Raw genomic sequence first — 26,167 nt, forward strand, 5'->3', positions numbered from 1 at the left:
CACCATCGTGATCATCTGGGTCGTGAAGATCTTTTTTGTACAGTTCTTCTGTGTATTTTTGCCACCTCTTCTTCATATCTTCTGCTTCTGTTAGGTCCAGACCATTTCTGTCCTTTATCGAGCCCGTCTTTGCGTGGAAAGTTCCCTTGGTATCTCTAGTTTTCTTGAAGAGATCTCTAGTCTTTCCCATTCTGTTGTTTTCCTCTATTTCTTTGCACTGATCACTGAGGAAGGTTTTCTTATCTCTCCTTGCTATTCTTTGGAACTCTGCATTCAAATGGGTATGTTTCATTTTCTCCTTTGCTTTTCGCTTCTCTTTTCACAGCTATTTGTAAGGCCTCCTCAGACAGCCATTTTGCTTTTTTGCATTTCTTTTTCTTGGGGATGGTCTTGATCCCTGTCTCCTGTACAATGTCACAAACCTCCATCCATAGTTCTTCAGGCACTGTATGTATCAGATCTAATCCCTTGAATCTGTTTCTCACTTCCACTGTATAATCATAAGGGATGTGATTTAGTCATACCTGAATGGTCTAGTGGTTTTCCCTACTCTTTTCAATTTAAGTCTGTATTGGAGGGAAATGCAAATCAAAACAATAAGAGGGCCTTTCCTGGCAGTCCGGTGGTTAAAGACTCTGATCTTCCTGTGCAGGGGGCACAGGTTCGAGCCCTGGTTGGGAAGCTAAGATCCCATCTGCCTCGTGGCCAAAAACACACACGAGAGATAGCACCGCCTCCCTGTTAGGATGGCTATTATCAAAAAAGACAAAAGATAACTAATTTAAGGATGTGGAGAAAAGAGAACTCGCATACTTTTGGAGGAAATACAAGTTGATAGAGCTACTATGGAAAACAATGTGGGATAAATACTGCATGATCTCACTTATATGTGGAATTTAAGAAAGTTGAGCTCTTAGAATAGTCACTGCCAGTGTCTGGGAAGTGTGGTAAATGAAGGGGTGTTGCCCAAAAGGTATAAAGCTGTAGTTATGCTGGATGAATAAGTTCTAGAGTTCTAATGTACAGCTTGGTGACTTTAGTTAATAATACTTTATTATATACTTGAAATTTGCCAGAAGAGTGGATCTCTCTTCTTGCCCCCTCAGAAAGATAACCATGTGAGGTGCTGGATATGTTACTTATTTTGATTGCGCTAATTATTACACCATGTTTATGGAATCAAAACATTATATTGTAAACCTTAAATAGAGAAAGCTTTTTCATATTAAGAGTGAACACCAGACTACTGGTGTATTTTCAGTTAATTCAGTCTTTGGCTGCACTGGGTTTTTGCTGCGGCTCAGGCGTTCTCTAGCTGCCGAGAGAGCGGGGCAGCCCTCTAGTTGTGGTTTGGGAGTCTCTTGCTGCAGGGGGTCCTTTGAGGGGCCGCCACCCCCTTGAAGCTGTCAGAACTCCCCTGCGCCCATTCCAGGATCTGACTACACCAGCCATACTTCTTCTTGTTTTAAACTTATTTTGTGTTGGGGTGTAGCTGTGATAGTTTTAGGGGAACAGCAAAGGGACTCAGCCGCACATATACACGTGTAGCCATCCTTCCACACGCTCCCCTCCCATCCAGGCTGCCGCTTAACCCTGAGCAGGGTTCCCAGTGCTCAGATAGGTCCCTGCTGGTTCTGCATTTTGAATCTAGCCGTGTGTGCACGTCCATGCCAAGCTCCCTAACCATCCCCCTCCATCCTTTCCCTCTGTGCCCATAAGCTTGTTCTCTGAGTCAGCGTATGCTTCCTCCTTTGCAATACGGGGGTTCAGCCCATCCCAAAGGACATCAGAGGGCATTTCGACAGCTGACGCTCCCACGGGCAGCGGCCCCTGCTTCCCGTCGTGTGAGAGGGAGGTGGTGGGTGAGGAGGGTTTTCGAGGGCTTGGAGCTTCAGAGGGGTCCCGGTGTTCCCAAGTCTCCCAGACACCACCTTTCTGATGGCCAGGATTCCATTCCTCCCGGGGCTGCCTCAGCTTTTGTCGCTGGAAACAGGGCAGGGCTATGGGCGTGGCTGAGCACAGTCCGAGACAGACCCGCAGTGTCCTGGTTTCTGCATTAAGAGAAACCCACCTGTGGCTTTCACCTGGACATCCTTCGCAGTCCCGGGTGTGTGACGGCTGCTGTCGAGCCCTCCCCTATCCCGCCCGCCCCGCCCCCCAAGCAGAGGATCCCGAGGACCGACGTCAGGATCCGACTGCCACGCGCCTCAGTCTTCACAATCCGCGTCCCCCTCCCGGGGCCTGATCCTGAGTTTTTCAGAGCATCCCGGTTTCCCTCAGGGTTTATTACGTCCGGCCCACTCTCTGTCTCCGTTAGGGCTCTCTGGGGCCACAAATGGCCAACTTTGGCCAAGAAGAGCGAGAGAGCAGAAGCCTGCTGGGACAGCGTGCTTAGAGAATGAACGGGGGACACGGATGCGTCTCGGGACGGGGAGGGCCCGGGGCTTGATCCTTCTCAGCAGACTTGGCAGCTCCCAGGGAGGGGACAAGGACTTGGGGCTACTGCGCCGGTGACAGTCAGCTCGTGGGAGAGGCGTTCTTAGGGAGCCCACGGGTGGCAGTGCCCCCAGGAGCCCCAGGGGCTGGGTGCCCAGTCTCCTGGTGTAAGCAGCCCCTGGTCTGAGTCTGACGGGACCCCGGGGACCCAGGAGCATATTCAGCTGAGGCCAGGGAGGGGTCCGGCTCGGGGAATAAGTGTGTGGCGGGGGCACCGGGGAGCTGTCTGAGAGGGCAAGCGCTGGCCAGGCAAGCCCCAGCGACCCTCACCTTTTCCCTTCCTACAGGTCGTCCGTTAGTGACGAACTCTGCAGGAAGTCAGCCTGAAAAGAGAACTGACCCCTTGCCCTGACGACCTCGGACGCCCCTGGAAGGATTATTGAAGCTGTGACTCGAGAGCTGGTCAGGCACCTCCGGGCAGAACCATTCAGCTTCAGGGGAGTTAGGGACGCACACTTTATGTAACAGGCCTTCTGGCGGCTCAGATGGTAAAGAATCTGCCTACAATGCAGGCGACGGGCTGGGAAGACCCCCTGGAGGAGGAAATGGCCACCCACCCCAGTATTCTTGCCTGAAGAACTCCATGGACACAGGAGCCCGGTGGGCTACAGACCCTGGGGTCACAGTCAGACACGACTGAACACAAAGATTCCAAACCACAGTATTAACATTTTTTTTACTGTTACGGGGATCATTCTTTTTTGTGTTTGAGGGAGTATTGTATTTAGATGAGATTAAAATTTTAAATGCAGACTCAAAGTAAGCGGAACTTATCTAACGCTTAACGTCAGGTTTAAAAACACTATTGAGATGGATCTTTTAATTTGACTAGTGCAGTTACAAATGTGGCTTTGTGTAGTACTGAGAGATCCCTTAGAAGTGAGCTGTTGAAATACACAATAATTTTAAAAGGGATGAGATTTGTAGGGCCCAAGGGGACACTAAGTGCTCGGATTTTTTAAACACCCCAAACACTTCAAATGGACAAAAGAAGAGGCTGAGAGCTATCTTATTTTCAACTTTATTTTTATTGGTGACACGATTACAGACAGAACGACCACAACCATACTAACAAACCAAAAACCTGTGCACAGAAACAAGGCGAAGAAAGCGCGTCCAGATGTTACCCGGGTCTTTGGGTGGCGGCAGCGGGGGCACGCCTCTCTCCCACACTTCTGCAAGTGCCGGACACTGCGGTGACCGGAACACAACGAGACAGGCCTTCCAGGAAGGCGCGCCCCACAGCCGTCACGCCGGCCAAGACCACACAACCGTTTCTTCCCTGCTTTCCATGCTTCTTCTCTTCGACCCTCTGCATTCTCACCACAGACACCCCGGTCCTGACTGTGCACAGATCAAGGTTTAACAGCAATGATTGTTGGGTGTCGGGAATATGCGTGAATTTCTTTTGCTTTACTAAATCTCCCCCAAAGTATGCCATAAGTATGTATTAAAGAGTTTTAATGGAAAAACATACATAAGATTGAATACTCAAAACACCAAAGATCATTCAAGAAATTTGAGACAAGATAATTAACCATAATCCCACAATGACAACACTACTTTTAATTATTTTCTGTAATTTCTTTTTCATTTTAGACTTTATGAACACATATTCACCACGATCATAAATCACAAGCTTGTGCACCGATATGAGATGGGGGAAACAGATCAAGATGTTAACAGTAGTTGTTGGGTGTTGGGAATATGGGCGACTTTTTTGTTCTTTTCTAATTTATTTTGTATTTTCCAATTATTCCTCTGGGTGTGTATTATGCTTGCTAATTGAAGCAAGCATAATAAACTTTGTTATCAGGAAACTATTTTAAGAGCCATCTGAAAACATTAAGATGGAAGTGTTTAACCATAATTCCACAAAGGGAACACTTAATCTGAGTACACGTTTGGGGCAGAGTTCTAAGCCTGTGCACAGAAAGAATACACAATATAGTGAGGAGTATATCTGTCATCTTTGGATGGTGGGTATATGGATTTTTTTTCCCCCTCCACTTTTCTGTATTCTCTGAATGCCTGAATAATGAGCTCAAATTATGTTCACAATGGAAACGTGATTATAAACTTTTGATTAACACTATCATAAAGAACATTCAAGGAATTTAAGAAAATAATGCTCAACTATAAGCCTACAACAGCACCACCACCACAGCTTTTGACTATAAGCATACATTTTTAAACAGCTATAATTGTAGTATAAATATAATTCTGTGTCCTGCTTTCTCCACTTGGTATTCCGTAAATATATCTCCACGTCACTACATAACTCTCCATGATTATCATTTCGAGACAGCTGCATTCAGAGTCCACGGACACATTCCCTCCACCTTGCTCCTATTTTTGGCATTCATCAGCTGTTCCTGATCGCTCACTGACCAAAGGACGGTTGGCACGGACGCTGAGCAGGTGGCTCTCTGAAAACACTCTACCAGTTGGTGCCGCCAACAGGATGAACGCCAGGTTCACCCTCACGCCCTGCAGGCTGGCTCCCAGCTCGCAGCCCCTTGGGGCTCCGGGGCGCCCGTTCCAACGCCGGGTCTCGCGATGCAGCTGCCCTCATTGACACCGGGCCACCAAGCGGCCCCTTCTCCTAACTGCCAGGACACCCTGCTCATTCATTCACCCTCCCCCATCGGGGCCTTCCAGTCACTGCTTCCGATGTTCCTTCCATCTGACCCTGCCCTCGCAGGTCTGGTGAGGCATCAGGACCCCCATCTTTGGCTCTCCCTGACTTTGGTGTTCCCTCCAGCTCTGACACACTTTCCCCAGCCCTCGTGGCAGGGACCTAGGAGAGGGGTGGGGTCCAGACACGGCTCTCGAGCAGGTCTTCTCACTCTGCTCTCCCAAACAATCTGCTCTTAGCTTCTGCTCACTGCATCTACAAGATCCTCTTTTTTTTTTTTAAGTTTTAAAAAAAATTTTTAAATTTTTTTGCCAGCCAACTCAAAGCCAAGAAATTTCTTAATAGTCCTTATGCGAAGAGGGGGCGGGGAAGCAAAGGGAGGGCACAGGGCAGGACGCAGGAGACCCTAGAGCGGCGAGGTCAGCTCGGGCCGGCAGCGTGGGAGACCGGGGCGGTGGGGACGGGAGCCGCTCTGAGGGCGGCGGGGGTGCTTGTCAGGAAGGCGCGACCTGAGAGGGGGACAGATGGCAACGAAGCAAATTAAGGCTGCCGGGGAACCTGAGTCCGTGTCGAGCTCGAGTTGGCTGTAAAGAAAGCTTTTTTCTATTTTTTTTTTAAATGCAAGTTAGACATGGGGTTGGTTGAGGGTCAGACAGGTGGAGAGGAGGATTAAGTCTCAGGCTGGAAAGCTCTAAGGATACTAGCTCCTGGGCACCCAGGGTGCAAACTTGCCATGTGGCGGCACGGAGGGGCCAAGCCACGTTGCTGCTTGTCACTTAAGGCAGGAAGCGCGCAAAGGGAAGTTATGAAGCCGTAGGCCCTCAACCGTATTTACAACAGGAGAGCCCCCTCTCCCCCTGTGGTTCTCAACCTTCATTAGGCACACGTGATCTAGTGATGGTTACAACCCACTCTTTAAAGGCAAGGATGTAAGACTCACAGGGAAAAGCTTCGGCTTTTGTAAAATTCACTATCGAAGAGACATCAAGGTGGGTTAGAAAAATAACAAAAACTTGTAGTGTTTTTTGCATGAGACCCACTGCAAAGTTACAAGGTGGCAACCAACCAACGAGGTTACAAAAGGCCAATCCACATACAGTAAAGGCTTACACAGCACGAGGTTTCAGAAGTGTCGGTGTAGACGAGGCGCTGAAAAGGGAGCAGAGAGGACTTCCCTTCACACAGCGAAGCGGGCAAGACGCTCTGACTTTCACGCCTACACCGTGAGGGGGTTATGCAGAGTAAGGAACCACACAGTCAGTTAGTCAAAAAGATACGGATAAGGTTCAAACAGCGCACAATAAATCTTTCTAAAGCTCTAAGATGCTTACAAATATATTGTAATTTGTTGCTCTCTTCCTCCTCCAAAAAAAAGAAAAAAGCAAAACCAGAGTACCAGGTGAGGTGTGTCTGCAGGTAAACGACCAGTGTCTGTCACACTCGGTCCAGTTCACTGTGCTGGGCTGTCCTGTGTACACCTCGGGAGGCAGTGCGCCGAGGTCCCGGGCTGTCACAGACGGGCGCTCTCTGCAGCCGCGAAGGCCCCGGCGGAGAGTGGCCGAGTGCCCTGCTGTCCCGCAGTACCTGCTGTGCTGGACACGGGAGCTGCAGGCGTCTGCACCTTGGGGCCGAGCGTCTGAATCCAGGCCGGTGGGTCAGGTTGTGCGTGGGTGAGGGGGGCCGGGTCCCAGTGGAGGCCCCGGTCCCAGTGGAGGCCCCGGCCCGCCGAGCCTCAGCTGGCGTGGGGCTGTGTCCGGGTGTCTGAAGTCCAGGTCGGGTGGGTGCAGTCCGGGCGGTCGCGGTGGGTCCGGTGAGTGTGGGTGAGGAGGGTTGGGTCCCAGGGGGGGCCCTGGGCCTCAGCCGGTGTGGCTGTTCTGGTGCCTGGCCAGGGACAGGAGGTCGCTGAAGAGCTGCCCGCACACGTCGCACTTGAAGAGCTCGGCGTCGGGCTGGCCGCCCTCGGGGTCGCCGGCGCCCTCGCCGTAGAGGCCGGCGGGCTCCAGGATGACGAGGCTGGCGTGCGCCGTCAGGTGCTCGGCGTAGGCGGCGCCCGAGGGGAAGGTCTCGCCGCACTCGCCGCAGTCGTAGTACGGCTCCTCCACCTGGATCTCCTGCTCCTCGCCCTCCTCCTCGGGGTCCTCGATGCCCGCGCCATCCGGCTCGTCGTCGTCGCCCTCGGGTTCTTCGGCGCGCTCCTCCGGGTCCTCGATGCCCGCGCCGTCCGGCTCGTCGGCGTCCATGTCGGGCTGCTCGGCCTCGGCGTGGGGCTGCTCCGCCTCGCCGCTCGGCTCCGCGGCCTCCCACTCCGGGCCCTCGGCCTCCCCGAGGGGCTCGGCCGCCTCCACCTCGGGCTCGGCCGCCTCCACCTCGGGCTCGGCCGCCTCCACCTCGGGCTCGGCCGCCTCCACGTTGGAGCCGCGGATGCGCAGGACTTCCCGGGGGACGAGGACGCGGGCCTCTGCCTCCTGGGCCGCGGCGGCCGCGCCCCCCTCCTGCAGGTGCAGCTTCTGGTGCTTGGTGAGGATGGTGCTGTGGATGAAGGACTTGCCGCAGTCCTTGCACTCGTAGAAGGGCCAGTCCCTCTTGGGCGGCTCCGTGAGGAAGGACGTGTGCACGAAGGCGGCCCCGTAGTCGTAGGGCTCGCCCTTCTCGTGCACGCGCATGTGCTCCTGGAGGTCGGCCTGGCTGGGGAAGGACTCGCCGCAGGTCTCACACTCGTAGCGCGGCTCCTCGCCCGGGTCTTGCTGCGGCTCCGTGGGCGCCGGGCCGGGCCCCGCCGCGCCCGTGCCCCCCTGGCCCTGATCAGGCAGGCCCTCGCCGGCGTGGCCTCGGGCGTGCTCGCTGAGGCCCGAGGCGTGGATGAACTCCTGCCCGCACACCTGGCACTGAGGGCCCACCCCGGCGGGGGCGCTCTTCGGTGGGGCCTGCGGCCGCCGCGGGCTGGCAATCAGGGGCTGCGTGAAGGGCTCGTACCGCCGGTGGCCGTAGAACTGGTCCTGCTCGTGGACCTTCTGGTGCTCGAAGAGGAACGAGCTGTGCACGAACGACTCCCCGCAGGCCGGGCACTCGTAGAGCTGCTCTCCGCGGCAGCCTTTCTGGTACTCGCTGACAGGCGGCATGTGCACCGCGGGGTGCGTGTACTCGCGGCAGTCCACCAGGCACCGGCGGCCGTGCACCTTCTGGTGGTCCCGGAGGTCCGCGCGGTCCGCGAAGCCCAGCCCACAGTCCTTGCAGCCATAGATGGAGTCTTCGGGCTCCTCGGGCTCCTCCTGCTCCTCCAGCTCTTCCTCCGGAGACCCATCCAGGCCCAGGTCCTGCATCACGGGCTCTCCAAACAGCTTCCCATCATGGAACTTCTCCCGGGCATAGATTTTCTGATGGCTGCCAAGGTCTTCAACGGTGGCAAAGCATTCTCCACACTCCTTACATTCATTGAGGACTGGCTGCTCGCAGTAACTGGTCTCACTTGTTAGCTCAGCATAGCTGGTCTGAGCTAGTGGTTCAGAGTAACTGGTCTCAGCTGCTAGCTCAGCATAACTAGTCTGAACTGCTGGTTCAGAATAACTGATCTGAGCTGCTAGCTCAGCATAACTAGTCTCAGCTGGTGGTTCATCATAGCTGATGTGAGCTGCTAGGTCAGCATAGCTTGTCTCAGCTGCTAGTTCAGCATAACTGATCTCAGCTGCTAGATCAGCGTAACTAGCCTCAGCTGGTGGTTCATCAAAACTGACCTGAGCTGCTGGTTCAGCATAATTGGTCTCAGCTGGTTCAGTATAACTAGTCTGAGTTGGTGGTTCAAAGTAACTGGTCTCAGCTGCTAGTTCAGCATAACTAGTCGGAGCTGCTAGTTCAGCATAACTAATCTGAGCTACTAGCTCGGCATAACTAGTCTCAGCTGGGGGTTCCTCGGCATATCTGGTCTGAGCTGGTTCCTCGGCATAAGTGGTCTGAGCTGGTTCCTCGGCATATCTGGTCTGAGCTGGTTCCTCGGCATAAGTGGTCTGAGCTGGTTCCTCGGCATATCTGGTCTGAGCTGGTTCCTCGGCATAAGTGGTCTGAGCTGGTTCCTCAGCATAAGTGGTCTGAGCTGGTTCCTCAGAATAACTGGTCTGAGCTGGTTCCTCAGAATAACTGGTCTGAGCTGGTTCCTCGGCATAAGTGGTCTGAGCTGGTTCCTCAGAATAACTGGTCTGATCTGGTTCCTCGGTATAACTGGTCTGATCTGGTTCCTCAGAATAACTGGTCTGATCTGGTTCCTCGACATAACTGGTCTGATCTGGTTCCTCGACATAACTGGTCTGATCTGGTTCCTCGGCATAACTGGTCTGATCTGGTTCTTCCGCATATCTGGTCTGAGCTGGTTCCTCCAAATACCTGATCTGAGCTGGTTCCTCGGCATAACTGGTCTGAGCTGGTTCCTCAGCATAACTGGTCTGAGCCGGTTCCTCAGAATAGCTGGTCTGAGATGGTTCCTCATCGTACCTGGTCTGAGCTGGCTTCTCGGCGTAACTGGTCTGAGCTGGTTCCTTGGCGTAACTGGTCTGAGCTGGTTCCTCGGCGTAACTGGTCTGAGCTGGTTCCTCAGAATAGCTGGTCTGAGATGGTTCCTCGTCGTACCTGGTCTGAGCTGGTTTCTTGGCATAACTGGCCTCAGCTGGTTCCTCGGCATAACTGGTCTGAGCTGGTTCCTCACTGTAACTGGTCTGAGCTGGTTCCTCACTACAACCGGTCTGAGCTGGTTCCTCAGCATAACTGGTCTGAGCTGGTTCCTCACTACAACTGGTCTGAGCTGGTTCCTCACTACAACTGGTCTGAGCTGGTTCCTCGGTATAACTGGCCTGAGCTGGTTCTTCGGTGTAACTGGCCTGAGCTGGTTCTTCGGTGTAACTGGCCTGAGCTGGTTCTTCGGTGTAACTGGTCTCAGCTGGTTCTTCGGTGTAACTGGTCTCAGCTGGTTCTTCGGTGTAACTGGTCTCAGCTGCTGGGTCAGTGTAACTGGTCTGAGCTGGTTCCTCAATACAACTGGTCTGAGCTGGTTCCTCAGTATCACTGGCTTCAGCTGATTCCTCGGTGTAATTGGTCTGAGCCGGTTCTTTGGTGTAATTGGTCTCAGCCGCTGGGTCAGTGTAACTGGTCTGAGCCGGTTTCTCAATACAACTGGTCTGAGCTGGTTCCTCAGTATAACTGGCCTCAGCTGATTCCTCGGTGTAATTGGTCTGAGCTGGTTCCTCAATACAACTGGTCTGAGCTGGTGCCTCAGTATAACTGGCCTCAGCTGGTTCCTTGGTATAATTGGTCTGAGCTGGTTCTTCGGTGTAACTGGTATCAGCTGCTGGGTCACTGTAACTGGTCTGAGCTGCTTCTTCAATACAGCTGGTCTGAGCTGGTTCCTCAGTATAACTGGCCTCAGCAGATTCCTCGGTGTAATTGGTCTGAGCTGGTTCTTCGGTGTAACTGGTATCAGCTGCTGGGTCAGTGTAATTGGTCTGAGCTGGTTCTTGAATACAACTGGTCTGAGCTGGTTCTTGGGTACAACTGGTCTGAGCTGGTTCTTGAATACAACTGGTCTGAGCTGGTTCTTGAATACAACTGGTCTGAGCTGGTTCTTGAATACAACTGGCCTCAGCTGGTCCCTCGGTGTAATTGGTCTGAGATGGTTCTTCAATACAACTGGCCTCAGCTGGTCCCTCGGTGTAATTGGTCTGAGATGGTTCTTCAGTACAACTGGCCTCAGCTGGTCCCTCGGTGTAATTGGTCTGAGCTGGTTCTTCAGTGTAACTGGTCTCAGCTGCTGGGTCAGTATTACTGGTCTGAGCTGGTTCCTCAATACAACTGGTCTGAACTGGTTCCTCAGTATAACTAGTCTCAGCTGGTGCCTCAGTATAATTGGTCTGAGCTGGTTCTTCGGAGTAACTGGTCTCAGCTGCTGGATCAGTATAACTGGTCTGAGCTGGTTCCTCAATACAACTGGTCTGAGCTGGTTCCTCAATACAACTGGTCTGAGCTGGTTCCTCAGTATAACTACCCTCAGCTGGTGCCTCAGTGTAACTGGTCTGAGCTGGTTCTTCGGCATAACTGGTCTGAGCTGCTAGTTCAGCATAGCTGGTCTGAGCTGCTAGTTCAGCATAGCTGGTCTGAGCTGCTTCCTGGGCATAACCTATCTGCACTGACTGGCCCTGGTAGCTGGTCTGAGGGTCAGTGGAGGACAGGCTGCGAAGGGCAGACCGTAGGTAGCTCTTACTTCCGGAGAGCTTCTTTCTGTTGTGGATCTTCTGGTGCTCAGCCAGCTCGGAGCTACGGACAAAGAACTCTCCACACTCTGGACATTCGTAAAATCTCTCTCTCGGGCGAAACGTTTGAGGCTCACCAAAACGCAGGGTGGGGATCATGGAGGCGTCATAATTCTTGCGCTCAATGTTCTTCTTCTTGGCACGCGCCTTCTGGTGCTGGTGGCCGTCTGAGCTGGGGCTGGAGGCTTCGCCGTCTCTCTTCCACCCGCTGGGGCCTTCCCCAGCAAGGTGGTCCAGAGGGGCAGGGCGCGATGCGCGATAGAAGACTGAGCTCCTGAAGAAGCTGTGCCTGCCTCCGGCGTAAGGGCTCTCCCAGGCTGGGGGCTTCTGCGGCGGGTCACGAAGGCCTGAGAGGTATGTGGAGGGCTCTCCATCCTCCCTGAGGCTGCGGGGAGGCCGGAAGGCGGCCAGGCTGTGGAAGATGGCCCTCTCGTAGGTGCTCCTCTCGTAGGCCCGGGCCTCCTGGCCGTCTTCAGGGTTGCTACTGGCAGTGAATGCCTTCTCTTCATCCTCGTCCTCGGGCGGCCTGGTGATTGTGTGACTCTTCTGAGAGCTGGGCATAGGCATGCTGTGGAGCAGCGGCTTCTCATACCCCCGGCTGTCGAAGTAGCTCTTCCGAGAATGAATCCTCTGGTGCTCCATGAAGTCTGAGCTCCGCCCAAAGGCATCGCCGCCCTCTCTGAAGTCGCAGAGCTTCTCTCTGGAGTAGGTTTTCTGGCGCCTCTTCAGGGACGGGCCAGGAGCGAAGGCCTCCTCGAAGGCTCGGGCCCTGCCGTCGGCCGAGCTCCCCCGGCCGTGGATCTTCTGGTGCTCCCGCAGGGCTGCGCTGTGGTGGAAGGCCTCCCCACAGACCTTGCACTCGTAGCGCTTCTCCTTGCCGCAGGCCCTCTGCAGCTCGCCCAGCATGGGGGTGCGCCTCACGGCGCCCGTGCTGCGCTCCTTCTCCCGGTCCTCGTGGTTGTGGACCTTCTGGTGCTCGACCAGGGCCGAGCTGTGCAGGAAGGTCTCCTTGCACACCTTGCACTCGTAGAACTTGTCCTTGCCGTACATCTTCTGAAGCTCACTGAAGGTGGGGCTGGGCAGGAAGGGCTCGTCCTGCTCCTCATCCCCACTGCCCCCGACGTGCTCTCGGGCCTGGCCTCGCCGATGCTCGGCCGGGCCGGCACTGTTGCCGGCGGCCTGCGCACCCTCAGGGCGCCTGGCGCCCGCGGGCCTGCCCTGGGCCTCGCTGACGGCGGCACCGTGGATGAAGGACTCCCCGTACTCGTACAGGCTCTCCCGGGTGTGCACGATCTGGTGCTCCACGAACTCAGAGATGACCGCGAAGGACCTCCCGCACTCGTCGCACACGTAGGGCATGGCCGCCACGTCCAGCGGCTGAGACAGGGCCACGGGCGGAGCGCTCAGGCTGCTGGCGCCCGCTGCCTTGGCACCCCTGCGGGCCTCGCCTCCGGACTCGAAGGGCCGTTTCCTCGCTCCGCCCCTGGGATCGTGCACTGGGCCCTGCCCCTCCACATCGAAGTGGTAGCGCCTTTTTCTCTCCAGAGCACGCTTTTTGGAAACCGGGTCTGAGCTACAGCTGAAGCCTCCTCCCCCAAAGGCGCCCCCCTCTGGGCCCCTCTCTGAGGCTCCCGCCTCCCTCCTGCTGAACGATGCTTCCTTCCAGTCGCCGCCTGCCCTCCGGGAGAGCCGGTGCGGCCGCTCACTTGGCTCCCGCACCCGCCCGGACCTGGAACTGCGGGCCACGTCCTTGATGAACTTCTCCATGATAACTCCGTGAGAGGATTCGGCCTCACAGATGCCCCGCCGGTGGGCTGACTTCTTGGTCTCGGGCGCCGTCTTCAGACCTGGAAGAAGCCCCGTGTGAGCACTCCCTGGGGCCCTGGGATGAACGCCTGTACCCTGTGCCCCCAAGTGTCACTGCACGCCACCACCTATCCATGTGCATGCCCTGTGTGGCTGTGCTGCTGCGTGCGTGCACATGCCACCCCGTCAGTGCACGCCGCCGTGTCTGTGCACACCCCCCAACGCATGGCAGTGTGCACGCCGCCATGTCTATGCACACCCCCCAACGCATGGCAGTGTGTGTACACCGCCGTGTCTGTGCACACCCCCCAACGCATGGCAGTGTGTACACCGCCGTGTCTGTGCACACCCCCCAACACATGGCAGTGTGCATGCCGCCGTGTCTGTGCACACCCCCCAACGCATGGCAGTGTGTGTACGCCGCTGTGTCTGTGCACACCCCCCAACGCATGGCATGTCTGTGCACGCGCCCAGCGCCCGCTCCTGCAGCAGGGCCTCGAGCTCACCTCTGCTGGTGCTCGGGTAGGCACTTCTCTTTGACCTTGCCGAGTGGCCCTGGGTCATGTGTGAGTTGCCGTCATCCTCGGCAAGCTGGACTCCTGTCCGCAGGAAGAACACAGCATGAGACGTGTCACCGTGGATGACGGGCTCTCTCTCAGGTGCTGAGCGTGCCCTGGACGGCCTGTGTCTCACTCTCCTCTCCTCACTGTCCATTCCTTGGCCCCTTGCCCAGCCTGTCTTGGTTAATTTTCCAGACTCTGCTGACAAGCTTGTGCAGAGGCCTTGAGCGCCCCTAAACCCAGGGTGTCCTTGCTGGCTCTCAGGCTCCGCCCATTTCCCCACCTGTCACTGCCCGCATGGCCCCTCTCGGGGTCACTGCCACCTCAGACCTGACCACGTGTCCACCGGGGAAGCCACCCAGGACCCCGGACCTGCCTCAGAGCAGACTAGAGTCGCAGGGCGGCACTCTGGGGTGAGAGCCATGTGGGCGTGGCCCCGCCAGAGTGGGTCACAGGACCACTCCCCTTCCCCTCCCGCTCCCGCTCCGCCAGGAGCCGTTCTGACCGCTTCGAGCACCCACCCAGTGAGAGCAGCTTCCGGTAGTTCTCCATGTTGTCCTGAATCGGGTTCTGGGGCTTGCGATCCTCGGTGAGGGCCACCATGTCCTGGTACAACACCGCCTCCTGCAACCGCAGATGTGCCCTCAGTGGGGTCTGCCCGGGCGACCGCGGCCAGGGCCGCGCCAGCGGCGCGGGAGCCACACACACACACACGCACACAGTGTGCGGCAAGTGCTCACAGCGCCGGGGGTTCCGAGTGATCTGGTCAGGCTCTACTAGGGACCTACGTCGTACCTACCTTGGCGCTACACTCTGAGGAAGCTCCCAAAGGCGGAGGGCACATATTCCTTGCCCTCATGCAGCTTATCATTTGGTTGGAGAGAAACAATCAGAGAACAGTAAACAACAAGGCGGGGCGCAGAGAGTCGGCGCTAAGCGGGCGTGGCGGGGACGGCTCAGGGTGGGCGGGGGGCCTGAGCAAGGCCCGCAGGTGTGGGCGGGGCTGCGAGCGCTGCTGAGGCCCCCGGTAGGGCACGGAGCCTGAGGGGCCCCCAGCGGCGCAGCCAGAGGGACTCCAGGGTCAGAGGCGCTCAAGCACCTTCACGACCGAGCAAGCTGGGAACGGAAGGCCTCCCAAACCTCAGCGTCCTCATCTGTGAAATGGAGAGGAGGGTGTCCGCCTGCCCCACCCAGGCTGTGGGGGCCCTGTCACCTGGGCTGCTGGCCTGGGGCGAAGTACCGAGGAGCTAACATTATGTGTGCACGTCCTGCCACGTGGTCTGTGGCACGTGGGGCTAAGTGGGGAGGAAGACTGGGTGGGACTCCCCCAGCAGGCCAGCAGTTAAGACCCTGGGCTTCCACTGCAGGGCACGTGGGTTCAGTCCCCGGTCAGGGAACGGAGACCCCACACGCCATGTGGCCCGGCCAAAAAGTAAAAAAAGAAAACTTATGTAAATAAAACACAAGTTGTTGTCACTACTGAACTATTATGTAAAGATACTTTGATATTAAATTTGCTATAGTTCTGGGAACTATACAACAGGACAGCCATGTGGAAGCGTAGCAGAGAAAACAAAAATGATGTGGGCACAATTAGGTGCAGCTCCTACTGAGAAAAATAAACAGGCAGAGGCATTGGGGTTTAAGAGGAAGAAAACCTCCTTCACACAACTGCCACTGTCCAGCAATTAGAAACGAAACCCCTGGCAAAATGAAGCAGAGCTTCAGAAATGAACCCCTTGCCAGGCCAGGGCTGTGGAGTCCAGACGGGAAGCTGCCGAAGCAGGAGGCACCGCTGGACTGCCGGTGCTGACTGCCGAGAGCTAGATGCTCCCTTTCTGCGGGTAGCCCATCCTCCACGGTGGGCAGCTCCCCGGAGCAGGCGCTGCGCGGCACTCAGGGCTGACAGCACCCCCTCCTAAGGCCTCCCCAGGATATCACAGTGCAGGAGAAGCCACAGGGGTGGGGAGCACAGGTGTGTCTGTGGTGGGACAGGAGGAAACCGGAGCTCCTAGCTTGGGGCTGGCAGAGAGCAGACGAGGTCAAGAACTCGGGGGGCCGAAGGTGCCACAGGGCACCACCCCTGGTGCTAACAGACCTCAACAAGCAATGGCGAAAGGAAAGGGGCACTTTTGACGCCTTCCTGTTGGTCGAATCTGAGTGACATAAACGTGCATTATGTTCTGGACTACACTGTTCCCAGGACGGGGAACGCTGCTCTGGCTTGAGCTGACCCAACGAGTAGGCAGCCCTGAGCTGCGCCTGAGTCTCTCAGACGCTGCCTTCTCACATGGCTGCACAGGCGCCCTCCTCCACGCTGCCACCTCACGTGCGACCCTCTTTCCGGAGCCCCTCCTTGCCTGTGCCCCTGTCCTTAGTGCACAGGGACTCCAAGTGACAGCGTGCCCGCCATGTGCCAGGCCGCACAGTGTGCATCTGTGTGTGGCTCATGCATCCCTCACAACAGCCCTGGTGAGGCTATTATCACACCCATTTCACAGATGAGGAAACTGAGGCTTGGTGCAGCTAGCGGGCTGGCAGGTGGCAGAGCCAGGCTGCAGACTCAGCTCTTCTCGGCTCCAGGACCTGAGTGCCCTCTCCCTCCACTCTGTGCACGGGGCAGGTGACCCCCAGGGGACACGAGTGCTGACCTCGTTGGCGAGCCAGAAAACAGGCAGCAGTCACTGCGGCCACTGGCCACCCCTGGGCTCTCTCCCCAACCCTGGTGGGCTTCCAGGTGGCAGACAACTCAGCCTCCCGAGAAAGAAAGGCACCTCCAACACGGAGTGAAGACGGCCCTCCCAGAACGAGAGGAAACCTGGGCGCACCTCGGATCTGGCATCCAAATCCAGCAGGGAGTCCCTGCGTCTGTGCTCTCTTTCCTTGGCTCTCTCCGCCAGAGGAAGTGCAAGATCCCGCTGGTGAAACCCTGGGAAGGGAGAGGCAGCATGAACAAACGTGGCGCGGTTGGCAGGCAGGCGAGTGGGGGGGTCGCGGGGACACGTACTGCTCCTGGGGCTCCGGACGGACGGCCAGCGGTCCCGTGACTCCATGTCCCGGCTTCGGCCACGGCGGCGCTCCCGCTCCCGTGCCCGGCCTCGCTCCCGGTCTCGCTCCCAGTCCTGGTCCCAGTCCCGGTCCCGGTCTCGGTCACCTGCGGACACAGACACGCAGAGCTGACCGTGTGCTCTGCACGCCCCTCCACACCTGAACGCTATGTCTGCTCTCCCCTGGGAGCTGGGTCCCACACTGAGGGGCAGATGCCCCGGACACTGCAGCCTGGAACTGCTTCCGGGGCCTGGGCCCGCTTCCGCGGCCTCGCGCAGGCTGGCCTGGCCTTGGTCAAGCCGCCGCCCTCGAGGGGCCTGTTCCCGCTTCAGGCTCTCCCGGTGTCCCAGCTCCTGAGGTCTCCGCCTTCAGAAGGGCCATCTGCCAACCCCCCACAGCCTGGCCAACCCCAGCCCGTCTTAATGTGCCCCCATCTGACTACAGATAGACAAAGCACCGTCCCCGGAGCACTGCTGCTCCAGAAAGTTCTCTGGAGAACGTTGAACAAATGACAGCTGTGCAGGCAAGGTGGTGATGAACTTTCCCCCCCGGAGGCCCAGGGCACAGCCTGAAACAACCTGTGGCAAATTCCAAATAGCTTCAAAATTTTAAATGTTTTCCCTCATCACTGAACAGTAAAAAGTTGTATTTCACTCCACGGATGTGTCTGCTTTGATGAAAACGTCTCATTCCGCCATCCCGGAATCCCCCGCCTCAGATTCCCGAGCAGCAGCAGCAGCAGGGCCCCAGAGAAGGGTTGCACGCAGACCCAGCGGCGGAGGGTGGCTACTCACTGCAGCAGGGGAGGGCAGGGCGCGGCGGTGGGGACTCCGCGGCCCTCCGGCTCATGCCGCCTTCGCTGTGGGTGTCGCTGCTGTTGTCGTCTGAGGGGACACCAGACATGGCTCAGGGGCTCAGCCACGCTTGTCCATTAGCTTAGACCCCGAGGGCGCCCGCTACGTCCCTCTCCACCGCCCCCGGCCCTGGTTAGACCATCAGAGCTGGGGCGGGGAGGGCTCCGGCTCCTTGCGGGCAGAAAAGCCGCGGCTGCCACCTACACCGCCCCCCCACCGCCCGCCCCGGCCCCCAGCACGGTCCCGCCGCCTCCCCCTCGGCTCACCTTCCGGCTCGTACATCTCCTCGTATTGTTCCAGCAGAGCAACGAGCTTCTCGCAGGTCTCCGGCTTTTGTGCGCACACCCAGGGCTTGATCCTTTCCGGAAGGATGGCCAGGTACTGCTCCAGGACCAAGATCTCGATGATCTCCTCCTTGGTGCGAGTCTCCGGCTGCAACCAATCGAGGCAGAGGTTTCGGAGTTTGAGAAGGGTCTTCCGAGGCCCAATGAAATCCACGTAGAGGAAGTTCCGAAACCTCTGATGAAAGAACTCAGAGTCAGTGGCGCCTTCTCCTGGGACGGAGTCCGGCTCAGACAAGTCACTGTCTAGCTCATACAGGTTTAGGGCCCAAGACTTCTTGGGTTTGGTGGCGGACAAGGACTTGGGAGGCAGCATGTCTCTAAGGAAAAGTTTCACTGGAGGAACCCAACATGCGCCAACAGGGCAGACGCGGCAGCGGGGGCAGTCAGTGCTCAGGGACCTGCGGATCGTAAGGAGACACACATGTCCCAGCGGTTGAGGACCGCCCGGCGGGAGGACAGGCCCAGAGGGGCGCCGCACCACACCCCCGACACAGACACACGCGAGGAGCCGCAAGCAGCACGCCGGCCACGGAAGGACCGCGCTCTGCTCTTGACTGCCTCTGGGACCCTGGGCCTCGGAGCCCGCGGCCTGCAGTCCGCCCCTCCTCGGCAGACCCGGGGCCACGGGCCCGCGTGCCTTCCGCGGCCGGGCCTTCACGGCCTCAGTGTACAGTGCAGGAAAGCCGCACACACACATGCCGGCGCGGGTCCTGGGCTTCGGGTGCTCTGGGCAACTTCTCTGCGCCTGTGCTCCGCATGTGCAACACGTGCTGACCAAGCTAACGGCCCCTGAAACCAGCAGCTCAGCGCCTCTGCACACTAGCCACGCCCCCACTGCACCAGCCGGGGGGCTGCCCCGCGTCTGCGTCTGCAGGCAGCAGGCATGCCTTCTCCCCGGCATGCGCCCTGAGGGCAGCCCTGGGCTCCTGCTTGCACCCCTGCCTCTGGTGCCTGAACCGAGGTCAGTCTACTGGTGCTCCAGGCACCTCTCGAATTTAGTCTTAAATATCTGAGCTAACTGGCCTGGGCCCCACTGTGAAGGGATCAGAGACAGATGCTTCCCTCACTGGGAAGGTCAGGGGTCGACATCAGCCCTGACGGTGTTTCGTGGAGCTCGGATGCTGGCACCCAGCTCAGCGAGCCAGCAGAAGGTGGGACGGGGCGTCGCTGAGTCCGCGGGAACCCCACATCAAGTACTCATATCCATGGTGATGACATGCCCAAGCGACCAGCAGGCTTCTGTGCGCCCCGCACCTCCTCCTGCTCTGGCCAGCCTCGCCCGAGATCCAGGGGCCTCCAGAGAAACCAGCATGATACTCCCTTCACCCTCCTGTCGCTGCGTCTCTAGTCTAGGGTCTGCCCTCACCCTGCTAAGAGAGCTTCTCGGCTGTGTGTAAGAGCTGGCTCCCCGTCCTCCTCTCGCTCTGGCGGCATCAGCTAAGGCTCCTCGCCCCCCTCCACCTGAGCCGCTCAGCGGCCCACGAGCCCTCCGGCCCGCCCTGTCCTCAGTGGTGGGCCACGCTGGAGCAGAAAGCAGGCGGCACAGCAAAGAAGTCCAGGTCGGGGTGCAGGAACTTACCTGACAGTTTTGTACTTCTGACTTTACTTCCAGAGAAGGACAAAACCACATGCAGCAAAAATTCTTTTTTGTTTTAAAAGGAAAACCAGTAAGTTAAAAAAAAATTGTTTTTAATGTCTAAAGAGAAAACAAAAGGGGTTTCAATTATTTCGTCTCACAGCAGCCTTCCTGCCCAGGGCCAGAGCGCCTCTCTGCGGTGCGCTCCGCTCTGCCCCGTGCACACACCCCCACTCTCTCTGCAGCGTCCTGCCCGCCAGCCGGGCAGACCCTTGCCTCCGCCACTCCCATTCTGCCTGCCCTGCCCTCCTCTCCTCCACAGCAGACAGGGCACCAGGTGACAGCCTGCTGGGCAAGCCCCTCAGCTCTGGAGAGCCGCTGTGAGCTGATCCGGAGCCTGGCTAAGAGGAACTGCCTGACCAGAGCAGGGCCCTCAGAGCCCGCGGGGGACAGGGCAGCGAGCCCTGATCCCTCCGTGGCCTCCGATTCAGAGAACATGCTCCCCTAGACGGCCACGGCCCCGCCTCTCAAGAGGAGGACACCCCTGGGTATGTAAATCACCTGGTGGGAACAGGGTCCCTTCCGGAACTTCTGAACAAGTAGCTATCCGCAGGAACAGTCAAAATGCCAGGGACCTGCAGACATTTTAAAGAAAGAAATACATGGACAAATCAACACAGAAGTGTCAAGACTGTCAGAGAATTCATTCTCCATGTGGCTGCGGACTGAGACCGCGCTGTGGGCAAGGCCTTAGGTGTCGTCTTCAAGAAAAGGCCCACTCCCACATCTTATAAACCAACCAGAGACAGGAGGTAGAAAGCTTTTGAGTTTCTGCTATGAAACCTGAATGATTTAAGAAATCTAAGACAGAGAGCTCCGGGCAGACGAAACTCCCTTCTGAAGCAGACACATACTACTAGGACTGCTGAGCCACACCCCCTTGAGACTGCAAGCCACACCCCCTTGAGACTGCAAGCCACACCCCGTGAGACTGCAAGCCACACCCCCCTGAGACTGCAAGCCACACCCCCCTGAGACTGCAAGCCACACCCCCCTGAGACTGCAAGCCACACTCCTCGACCCCATTTGTTCCTACACTAAATCTTTTATAATCTCTACACATATTACATCATTTCTAACAAAATGAGGTCACACTAGGGGCTCTCTCTGTGCGTGTATTGTTAGGCGCAGTAATTTTTGATAGACGTCTTTCCAATCAGTATACATAGACTGACGTCATTGTGTCTAAAGGCCACACAGTCTTCCTTTCTATGGATCTAGTCAATCCACACTTGATGGAAATGACTAATGTAAAAGCTGTTTAAAGCATTAACTGAAAATGCTAGGGTATGAAACGGTATATAGCATATGTGGCATTCTTACTGCAAACCTAGTCATTTATATGCACACAGAAAACGATGAGGATGTCCCCACATGGAATGAAATGCAGTTTTAGAAAGCAAAGCTAGAGATGGAGGCGTGTTTATACTGAAATTCTTATGGCCATTGCTAAAGAGCTGCACAAAGTCATGTCTACACACAGAAACACACCCACATAAATGTGACGGATACAAGGTCCCAGCTTTCACATCACATCCCCCCCAGCCAAATGTTGCCTAACATCCACTTATGCTTCACTCTGGTGGCCTGAGTTTGAAGCCTTAATGAATTGGGCATAGTCTTACTAAAATCAAAAAAGCTACATAGGTACTTAAATGTGTGTAAGTGCGTACAAACCAAGGTAGAAGCAAATTTCCATACAAACTGGGGCCTTCCCTGGTGGTCCCGTCGTTAAGGCTCTGTGCGTCCAGTGAAGGGGGCACAGGTTTGACCCCTGGTCGGGGAACAGATCCTACTTGCCGCACGGTGGGCCAAACGATACGTAAACAAAACTTGTATAAGGACCGTTAGTAAAGAGAGGTAAACCGAAAAAAGAAATGATTAATAAAACACACTTTACTATACATTCCAATTTATAATGTTTTTGAAGTTCACAATCAGAAAAAAATCTGAATCTAAATTTGAAGTAAGCTCAGCAGCTGTGGGGCTTTCCTCTCCTTTCTGTTGGCCAGTGCCCATCAGGAGCCCCTCCTCCTGTGGCTCCCTCCCTCTCTCCTGCTCCCTACCTTATCAGAGGGGCTGGAATTGAGAAGTTACTGCCTTCGTTTCAGGGGCAGCAGGCGGCACGCTCTCTTCTCGTATGTGCTCCGTTCTCCTGCCTGTCTCTGCACACAGCCTTACTTTTTTCAATGGCTTTCATTACCCAAAAGACTATGAGCTCCAAGGAATCACTTCCTTTCCCACTCAGGGTCATGACTGATAGAAGACTCAATGCATTTCTCCTGCTTCCTTCATCACCCAATAAGAAAGGAAGGGGAGGCCTGAAGGAGCAGCTCAAAGTTGGGGAAAGAGTCTGGACACTGCAAAGGATGGTGTGGGACCAGGAGAATCCGGCGAACACGCGGCCCACCGGAAGAGTCTGCACGTTCCCAGCGAGCACGAACGGTGCTCATGGTCAGATGGAGCACGTGTGCAGCAGGGAAGTGTCAGGTGTAGGAAGCACATGCTCACCCCAAGGATGGTGTGGCACTGTGAGAGGGGACTTCAGCTCACCTGGACAGACACCTGGCGTTTGGACCTAGTCCCTCTTCCTCCTGCCGATCACCTCGGAGAAGAGCAGAACAGAGCTGAGGAAGGAAAAGAAAACACGAGACCTCAAATTCATTTTCCAAATACTGGAATCCCCAGGCTGGAAATGACCCCACACAGTTTCATCTTGACCTCCCACGGGGTGGACAGCTCATCAGTCTCACCCCCTGGGGTGTACGCTGTACTGCGGGCTGTAATCACAGCCTTCCCCCAGTGAGGTCATGTCAGTGGGTGTGCAACCAACTCTAAGTGTGTGTCTCAGAACCTTCTCTAATAAGCAGAGCAAAATAGTGAAAACACAGGACTTGGGGCTGATAAATTCAAGACCCCAATTTCCCACTTATTAGCTCTGTTGCACTGGCCACCCTTCTAAGGTCAAGGTATACACATTGCAGATAGAAACTGGAGGGAGAAAGAAAATAGTAATGGCTAAGAAAATAGTACTATTTATTGCTAATTATGTGCCTCCTATAGTGCTTAGTACCTTACTTTCAGTATCTCTATTAATTCTCACATTATTAATTTTCTACATATTTTACAAAAATGAAGCAGAGAACTCAACCTCAGAGTTCACGGCAATTACAGATCAACTAATGTAATTTTGGAAAACAGTACATCTATAGGTATTTTCTATGGAAACCTTATGGAACAATGATATAGACACCACTTAGAAAGATGAACTGAAATTCTAGTTTGCCATGCGATGACCAGTGACGCAATGCCAGAAGGTTCACGGTGCTGCACACCTATGCAGCATGAAGAGACTAGCTTATATCAGGACCTTAATAATAGTCATCAGCATTGCTATGAGGTAACGGCATCATTACTTAACCTTACACAACGTTTGAGGTTATCAACAAGATCCCTGTGGACGACACTACACGTTTCAAGTCCCACCGTGACTCGGAGCATGTGTTCAATCCGTGGCCTGTAGAAGCTCCTTCAGGACTGTGCCTCTGGGTTTTACGAACGCTAGCAGTTGTCAGCGTTTTATTTATAATTAGGTTCCGCCCACCACACACTTGGCAACGCCCCCCTCACACCGCCCCTCCCTGCTGGGGCCGCCCCTCCCCGCCCCTCAGCCCCTCCCACCTGCCAGCACCGCCTCCGTCCCGCCAGGCCCCACGCCACGCCTCCCTCAGAGCCTTCCGCCACTGCACATGCTCCAGGCCATCTAGGAGCTTTCTTCCTTCGAGTCACCTCCTACCACCCTCAGAGCCTCCCACCCTCAAATCTCATATGCACAGCCTCCTCCACCCTCTCACTTAGGAACCCACCCTCCCCCAAATCTATTAAGGTTCTGTTTCCCACATGACCCCTGGATGTGCACATCTGAACCCTGTCCCACAGCCCCCATCCCCTCCAGGGAACACGGCGCCATCGCGCGGCCACTGAGACGTGGTGCAGAGGCAAGCAGCGGGCCACCTGGTGCCTGCACAGCGGAGAACGCGGGGTGGGCTCGGTCTCCCGGGACACCAGAGGCGGTGGCCCACTAATTCAGCCCCGCTGGCACTCACGGACGGTGCATGCGCAGCAAGCAAAGCCCACCCCCTGCCATTCAAGATGGCGCCTGCGCAGTAAGCCTCACCGCCACCTGTCGGTCGGCGGAGCTCTAGGTGAGCAGAGAGCTCTGCAGCCCCTCCCCCGGCCCGCCCCCTGAAGCCAGCCGCACGGTCATTCAAGATGGCGCCTGCGCAGTAAGCCTCGGCGCCCCCTGTCGGCCACCCGAGCACTAGGTGGGTAGGGGCTTGCAGCCCCTCCCCCGGGCTGCCCCTGCAGAACCACCGTCATTCAAGATGGCGCCTGCGCAGTAAGCCTCGGCCGCCACCTGTCAGTCAACAAACAGCGCTGGAGTGGGCAGGGCTCTGCAGCCCCGCCCTCGGCCCGCCCCTGCGCCCAGCCCCGCGGCTATTCAAGATGGCGCCTGCGCAATAAGTCTCGGCGCCACCTGTCAGTCAACAGTGCTAGAGAGGGCAGAGCTGTGCAGCCCCGCCTTCGACCTGCCCCCTGAGACTTGCTCCGCTGCCATTCAAGATGGCGCCTGCGCAGTAAGCCTCACCGCCACCTGTCAGTCAACAAACAGCGCTGGAGTGGGCAGGGCTCTGCAGCCCCTCCCTCAGCCCGCCCCCTGCTGCCAGCCCCGCTGTCATTCAAGATGGCGCCTGCGCTCTAAGACTCGGCGGCACCTGTCAGTCAACAAACAGCGCTCGAGTGGGCAGACTGCTACAGCCTCTCCCTCTGCCCGCCCCGGGACCCGCCTCACTGTTATTTAAGGCAGCGCCTGCACAATAAGCCTCAGCCTGTCTGTCAACAAACTGCAGTGGGGAGGGCAGGGCTCCGCAGCCCCTCCCTCGACCTGACGCCGTCATTCACAATGGTCCCTGCGCAGTGAGCCTCGGCGCCACCTGTTGGCCAACACACACACTGTCACAGCGGGCAGGGCTTCACAGCACTCTGCAGCGCTCAGTCCCCACAGACGGCCCGCGGTCCCACGCCCTCGGCCCAGCCAACAGGGCAACTGGGAAATGCGGCTAGGCTGCACCCACTGGCCAGTCCCCACGGCGCCAACCAAAACATGGAGCCAGAAACATCCCAGGGTGAAAGCAGTCCAGAAAGGAGTCATGCTCCGCAACCCCAGAGCAGCCAAGGAGAGGCAGCGGGCACAGTGACAGCCCGTGACCCTGTCCCTCAGGACAAACAGCTCCTTACTGACAACAGTGTGGCCCCTGCTGATCAAAAAGAAGCCCCCCTCCCGTCACCAGACCGCACGCCCGTCAGGGGCGACGCATCGCGGCAAGCCTCTGCGGCAAGCGTCCGCGGCAAGTGTCCACGGCCGACCCGAGACCAGCAAAACGGGTGAGACAGAGGACCCCCGCAGCCTGCAATCACAGCACAGACTCCGGCACAGACCCGCGGCCCCGCCCCCGCGGCTGGCCAGCCAGACCGCGCCGGCCGAGCCTCTGCCGCCCCCATCAAAGATGGCGCCGCGGCGGCGCGTCTGACTGGACGGTGTCTTCTGAGACCCGCTGCCACGACAGCCCTCGGCCCCTCCCCAGCCAATCAGAACAGCGCCCTCGCAGCCCATCGCCGCCGCCGCTTCAAAGGCAGTGCCAGGGCGGGTGGGCCGCCCTGAGAACACACCCCGCAGGCACTGCCACCCTCGGCCCCGCCTATAGCTCCTCCCGCCGCCACTGCGGCAAGCAAGCCCCGCCCCAGACACCGGCAAGGATGCAGCGGTGGCCGGAGGGGACCTGGCTAGTCTAGGACCCCAGGGGACAGGGGTGTCCCTTGCAGCCCCCAGACCGAGCTGAGGAAGACGGGGGGCACCCCGTGACTTCCTATGCTCGTCAGGGACCGCCGCCACTGCTCCGGCACCCACCCCAGCGGACTGCGGAGCCCGGAGCCCGTGGCCGTCCCACCCCCTGCCCAGGATGATCAGCCGTCCCTGTACCCGCTACGCCCAGGACAGGTGGCACGGGAGCCCCGACCCGACTCCAGCTGGCCGCGCAACATGGTGCGGCTGCGGCAAGCGCGGCAGCTCTCGCCCACTGACCAGGGTCCCGGCTCTGCGGCATCCATCCCGGCGCACCATCCAGACGCGGTGGTGCGGGCCGGGGCAGCCGGACTCACCTCACCGGACCTCAAGGCACCGCCCTGCCCCGGGCTGACAGCTCGACCGCTGAACAGCCTGTGCAAGCTCTAGTGCCCCCACACGGCCCCAGGCGCTCAGCGGCGCCAGCAGCCAAGGGTGGACGCGTCCGATCCTCTGCTCCAACCTCTTTCTCCCGCAGCTCACGGCGTCTGCACCGAGCCCCGGCCGCGCGGCTCCTTGTCTGCTTCTCCGCAGAGGCGGGGCCGGGCACCGGCCAATCAACGGCTGTGCTCTGCGCCCGGGGCCCCTCGCCA

The 26,167-nt window shown here is 57.3% G+C and overlaps 1 protein-coding gene across 6 annotated transcripts; it reads right to left on the reverse strand.

The window, feature by feature from the left end:
* On the reverse strand, positions 3,506-26,053 carry PEG3 (paternally expressed 3). Of its 6 annotated transcripts, none has more exons than XM_018063407.1 (11): positions 25,892-26,053; positions 22,226-22,299; positions 20,174-20,247; positions 19,616-19,678; positions 17,959-18,434; positions 17,633-17,722; positions 16,798-16,944; positions 16,619-16,719; positions 14,312-14,414; positions 13,737-13,829; positions 3,506-13,271 (listed from the first exon to the last, which is right to left on the reverse strand). In XM_018063407.1, exons 5-11 carry the CDS (start codon positions 18,347-18,349, stop codon positions 6,991-6,993), a joined length of 7,206 nt encoding a protein of 2,401 aa, XP_017918896.1. In that variant the 5' UTR covers positions 18,350-18,434; positions 19,616-19,678; positions 20,174-20,247; positions 22,226-22,299; positions 25,892-26,053; the 3' UTR covers positions 3,506-6,990. The 6 variants fall into 6 exon arrangements, with proteins under 6 accessions (XP_017918896.1, XP_017918895.1, XP_017918898.1 ...); XM_018063406.1 differs by having other exon boundaries at positions 3,506-10,821; positions 10,876-13,271; positions 17,959-19,678; XM_018063409.1 differs by lacking the exon at positions 19,616-19,678 and having other exon boundaries at positions 17,959-18,124.

Source organism: Capra hircus, chromosome 18 (genome assembly GCF_001704415.2).
Source record: "Capra hircus breed San Clemente chromosome 18, ASM170441v1, whole genome shotgun sequence".
NCBI classification, from domain to species: Eukaryota; Metazoa; Chordata; class Mammalia; order Artiodactyla; family Bovidae; genus Capra; species Capra hircus.

Coding starts and splice junctions, on each gene's coding strand:
- PEG3 (XM_018063405.1), bottom strand. CDS start 18,937: ATGCCGGGGAGAAGGCATGCCTGCTGCCTGCAGACGCAGACGCGGGGC. Junction 16,945..17,632: donor CCCTGCCCTCCCCTGCTGCA/GTGAGTAGCCAC, acceptor CTGTGTCCGCAG/GTGACCGAGACCGGGACCGG. Junction 13,830..14,311: donor CCGGAAGCTGCTCTCACTGG/GTGGGTGCTCGA, acceptor TCCTGCGGACAG/GAGTCCAGCTTGCCGAGGAT.